This window comes from Triticum aestivum, chromosome 7B, assembly GCF_018294505.1.
Source record: "Triticum aestivum cultivar Chinese Spring chromosome 7B, IWGSC CS RefSeq v2.1, whole genome shotgun sequence".
Taxonomy (NCBI): Eukaryota; Viridiplantae; Streptophyta; class Magnoliopsida; order Poales; family Poaceae; genus Triticum; species Triticum aestivum.
In genome coordinates this window covers 259,745,222-259,750,771 of record NC_057813.1, presented here as the reverse complement: position 1 = coordinate 259,750,771, position 5,550 = coordinate 259,745,222, and the positions used below count along the sequence as shown (strand labels likewise).

At 48.1% G+C, this 5,550-nt stretch overlaps 1 protein-coding gene across 1 annotated transcript; it reads left to right on the top strand.

Moving 5' to 3' along the window:
- Positions 1-3,116: 3,116 nt before the first annotated feature.
- Positions 3,117-4,806, top strand: LOC123159137 (YTH domain-containing protein ECT2-like). Its single transcript, XM_044576960.1, has 3 exons — positions 3,117-3,508; positions 3,620-3,832; positions 4,059-4,806. The coding sequence occupies exons 2-3, from the start codon at positions 3,656-3,658 to the stop codon at positions 4,464-4,466; spliced, it is 585 nt and encodes a 194-aa protein (XP_044432895.1). The 5' UTR covers positions 3,117-3,508; positions 3,620-3,655; the 3' UTR covers positions 4,467-4,806.
- The last annotated feature ends 744 nt before the right edge of the window (positions 4,807-5,550 follow it).

The window sequence follows — 5,550 nt, the reverse complement described above, 5'->3', positions numbered from 1 at the left end:
GGCCTCCATTCTAGACAAGGCAAAAGCCGCGGGCCACCTCCGTGGTATTACCCCCCATTTCTCCGGGGGCGCGGGGATCTCCATCCTCCAGTATGCCGATGACACGATCATCATGGTTGAAGGCTCGGAGCTGGATATCACCAACCTAAAGTTCCCCCTTCTTTGCTTCCAACAGATGTCGGGCCTCAAGATCAACTTTGATAAGAGCGATGTTATGGTGATGGGATACTCTCCCGCTGAGTCAGTGGCCATCGCCAATAGACTTAATTGCCGCCTGGGCTCGTTCCCCACTACCTACCTTGGGACGCCCATCAGTGACTCGCGCCTCTTGGCCGCCGATCTTCGCCCCTCCGTGACCAAGCTCCAGACTAGATGCGAGCCCTGGCAGGGGAGGTGGCTCTCCAAGGCGGCCCGGACTATTCTTATCAACTCCTCCCTCTCCAGCCTCCTCTTATTTCTTATGAGTTTCTACAGCCTCCACGAATCTCTCCATAAGGAGATCGCCAAAATCCAGTCCCGCTTCTATTGGGCTGGCGAGCACGGCAAGCAGAAGTATCACATGGTCAGCTGGCCTGACATCTGCAAGCCTCGGGAGCAGGGTGGATTGGGGATCATGTGCTCTAAGCGGATGAATATTGCCCTCCTATCCCGGTGGCTGTGGCGCATCTCGCAGGGTCAGGGTGGCCTATGGCTGGACATTATCCGGAATAAATACCTGCGCGGCCAACCCCTTGCCTTCTGCCAGAAGTCGGGAGGTTCTCAGTTCTGGCAGTCCCTCGTCCAGCTCCTCCCTGTGCTCCGCATTGGTACCTCTATCTCGGTAGGGTCCGGCCTCTCGACGCTCTTCTGGTTTGACCGATGGGCCGGCGACTCCCCCTTTGCTGCTCGCTTCCCCATCCTCTTCTCTATCTCTGTCGACCCCATGATTTCTGTTGATAGGGCCCTTATTGACTTAGGGCGCCTCGCTTTCCGTCGTCCATTTGGGCCTGCGGAATCCGCCGCCTGGCGTGAGCTGCTTGATTGCGTCGCTCTGCATGAGCCGCTGGTGGATGGAGCCCAAGACCGTGTGCGTTGGCACTTGGAGTCGTCGGGCCAGTTCTCTACCAAATCGCTCTACATGGCCATTGCCCCCTCCTCCGCTCCCCCCCCCTCTTGATGGTATGTTCCGTCCGTCTCCCACTGAAGATCCGCATCTTCATGTGGCAGTGGATCCGTGGACGGATCCCATCCGGTGTGGAGGTCCGCAAGCGTAATGGCCCAGGCACTGGTATCTGCCCCCTCTGTGCTGTCCCCGAGGACTCCAACCACATCTTCTTCGCGTGCGCCTCCGCCCGGTTCCTCTGGAGCTGCTTCCGCGAGATTGTCGGGGGGGGGGGGGGGGGGTTGGACCCACACCAACTTCCCCGACTTATTTGCTGAACTCCAAACGTCCCCCTCGTCCTCCCGCCACATTAGGTGGCTGGAGGTTGGGGTCCTTGCCTGGACTCTTTGGATTGTTCGTAATAAGCTTGTGATCGAGCGTACCCCTCTCCGTCGTGCTACTGACGCTCTCTACAAATTCTCGGGTTTCCTGCAGCTTTGGCGGCCGCTTAGCCGTCCCCTGGAGCGCGACGCCATCTCTGCCTTCATCGCCGATCTTCGCTCGATGGCCGTCCGCCTTTCGCCACCGCCGCCGCCGCCGCCGCCGGAGCCTGACTAAATCCCCGGCGCGGGTCTCGCTTTGTTTTTTCTCTTTCTTTGGGCTTGTTGAGCTGTGCCCTCAGCAGAACCTTATGACTTTGTTGTGGTACTTGGGTGTGTGTGTGTGGACTTGGTGTGGTTGTATGTCCTTTGGCGGTCTGCTTTATCTATAAAGTGGGGCAAAAGCCTTTTTCGGTAATTGACCCAACACAAAGTGCTTTTATCGCTGACACTCTGAGTCCAAACAGCTTCCTTTTTGGACCAAGACCAGGTTATTGCTCATCTCATCCTTTGTTAAAATATGATAATTTAAATTCCATCCTTAGGTGCGACTATAACTTTGTTCCTTGAAATGCTATTTTGCAGAATGGTTTAGATCGTCACAAGGAACTGGTTCGTTTCTATCACCTGCAACTTCACCTCAACCTTTGGGTGATGTTTCAGGGGCGTTTGGACAAAGCAACTTTCCTATGGCTTCTGGGATGGTATGCGGCAAGTTTAGGCCTTATCAGAGCACACTGAGAGGGGGTGTTGAAGTATGCGTGGATTGCCCAACCTTTCATCAGTTTTTGGGCTGTTCTATTGATTGACGTGTGAAACTTTTATTAAGGCCTAGTCATGGAGAGAAAGTGGCAATCAATTTTCTATTGAAATAGCGAAAACCCGAGACATGAACCCAAGACCTTATTAGGTTTCATGCACCACAACCAGTTGAACCAAAACCCCTAACCAATGGAGAAAGTTGGGCAATCCACATATACATTAACAATAACGTGACGTTTTAACCCCTAATTCTCTCATTCATGCTTCTCGCATTTACCATAAAATTCAAAGTTTGAAGCCTTTTACCTAAATATTTTTGTTGAAGAGTTTGGATGCAATCACTTCCAATCTGCCATATCACAGTGACCACAAAAACATGACCAAATCCTGTAATAAATTAGACTGGTACTGCCAAAGATGTGTCTAGCTGCAATTCAGCTCAATCTGTGGAACGGATTCACCACCATATGTCTGACTGGAGATCACTGGCGATTCCTACTTCCAAATGCAATCAGCCATCAGTGCTTGATGGCTGCGTACACACTAATATTTAGGATGATGACCTGTTCTTTCTGTGCTTATGCATATGATAATTTGACAAGAACACTATTATTGATTATAAACAAGACAGGATCAAATATCGTTATTACTAGGATCTAATACTTCCGTTTATTCCCAATTTCAGATGCCCCCTCAGCAGAAGTCCTTCTATGGTTTTGGAACCCCTAGTGACTCTTATGGAAGAAGGTTCTCTCATCGTGGGAGTTTCCCACATACCACTAATTATGGGAGTCCTTTCCCTGGCTATGGCCTGAATGGTACTCCCTCCGTTCCAAAATAGATGAACCAACTTTATACTAGAGTTAGTACAAAATTGGTTCATCTATTTTGAAACGGAGGGAGTAGAAGTTTGATTCCAGTTGACAAAGAGCGCAGGAGAGGGAGGGGTAATCCTTTGTTATGCAGCTTTGTTGGTTCACTTGATTTCCTCAATGAGCAAAGCCGCGGTCCACGTTCCACCAGGCCTAAGAAGCAACCAGAGGATAACAGTAAAGATGAGAAGTCTTCTGCTGGACTTGACCAGGGGTCATACAACAGGACTGATTTTGTTACAGAGTACAAAAATGCTAGATTTTTTATCATAAAATCATACAGCGAAGATAATGTGCACAAGAGCATCAAATATGGTGTTTGGGCTAGCACCACAAATGGAAACAAGAAACTAGATGGGGCTTATCATGAAGTGAAGAAGGAAGAACACTGTCCCATTTTTCTGTTGTTTTCGGTAATTAAAGCCTTATCCTGTTTCCCTATTAGTGCTTTCTCAGTATCTCATGTTTGTTTCCTTGCATTTATATTCTCCACTGAGAATTGAAAACTGGACCAATATGTGCAGGTGAACGCTAGCGCACAGTTCTGCGGTGTTGCGGAGATGACTGGACCGGTGAATTTTGAGAAGAGTGTGGACTACTGGCAGCAAGATAAGTGGACTGGCCAGTTCCCTGTTAATTGGCACATACTGAAGGATGTTCCAAATAATCTCTTCCGCCATATAATTCTTGAAAACAATGAGCACAAGCCGGTAACCAACAGCCGGGACACACAAGAGGGACAATGCTTTTGAATAGCTTATCATTTGTTACTTGATTTGCACATTTGTTGTCCTTGAAGTACCGCTATTTATTTCATAGTGATATTACCCATCAAATTATTATGATATAGCCTAACATGGTTTCGTAGGAGGTACTAATATTGATATCAGTAAGTACTTACATCGGAATGCTCCGTCTTCGACTATTTAGTGTGGTGCTAACACATTTTGAGCTTTATCGTAGGTGAAACTGGAACAAGGACAGGAGATGCTGAAAATCTTCAAGGACCATGAGGAGGATGCGTCGATCCTCGATGACTTTGACTTTTACGAGGAACGTGAGAAAGCCCTGCTGGAGAATAAGGCAAGGCTGTATCAGCAACAGCAGATATCCAGCTCCAGTATCGCTGAGCCCAAGAAGCCGTCGACTGTACCAACTGACCTGGTGGGTCATATCGCCAAGAATTGTAGCTTTCTTGAGCCCAAGAAGCCCTTGACTGTACCCACTGACATGGTGGGTCATATCACGAAGACTTTTGCACAGGCTGTTCGGCTTGGCAAGGCCAAGAGTGTGAGCCCTCTGGGCAAGAAAGGCCCTGCTGGGGATTTATCTGTTGCTGCGAAGCCTGTCGAGGTCAGAGAGAGCGGCTAGAGCAGTTGAAGTGAGATTTGGCTTTGCTTGAAATTTAATCCATGTGCTTCCTCATCAGAATGCTGGGGTGTATAAAGAAAAACACAGGTGAAGATGATGGCCTCGGTAGTTTCTTGCATAGTCTCTTTTGTCTTAATTTCCTTTGCGTAATTATATATTCGAGTACGGTTATTCCTTAGCTGGTAGGCTTAAGGTAGAGAGCTGCAGTTTTGTTAAATTTTCCTTTTCTTGTTACTTATTGATGGTGCAATTCTGGACAAGATACATCTACTTGTGCACCAGTGTATATGTAATAAGCAATACAATGGGAATCCTATAGGGCCAACTCTTTCTCCATGGTTCCTCATGGAATTGCTCATTCCGACATGGCAAAATAACTTTCTTTTGTCCCTTGAAAATCTTGCGAAATCCAGTCCGGACTTAATTTTCATGGGACTTTGGACTTCATTGGTACTGAAGAAATTGTATGCATAGTTAGGCCGGATGGGGGATATGGCATATTCGCGTTGTTGCAGGTGGTGTCGCAGCCCGGCAGCCCTATCGCACTCGGAACCGTTGCTCTGTTGGTGGAGGATCCACCGGGGAGGCTCTATTAAGTGTATGGATGATACGTCTTATCGCCAGCTATATTAAAGGGCACTCGGGAAACCGTGTTCATGGGTTATCGAAGGTGGCTTGACGAGGATGACGAGTGAAGAAGTCGTGGAGATCTGTTCGGCAGTATAGATAAGACCCGAGCAACGCCAGTAAGAGGACCGGGGCAAAAATCCATCAGTTGTTGAAGGATTGGACAGAGTGCTCTAAGCCAGTAAAGTGGCGAAAGGGCGTCAAGGAGAAGATGTTGCTAAAAGTATGAGAAAGGAAGTCTATTTTTTGGGACTTACAGTACTGGGAAGTCCTTTATACACCACATTACCTTGATGTCATGTATATTACAAAGGATGTGTGCGAGAATTTGCTTGGTACACTCTTCGACATGCCACAATAGAGTAAAGATGGGCTGATGGAAGCAGGAATTTCAGGTTGGCTATGTCAGACTCAGATTCTTCCACCATAATAATGGTGTCATCGGCGTATTGAAGGA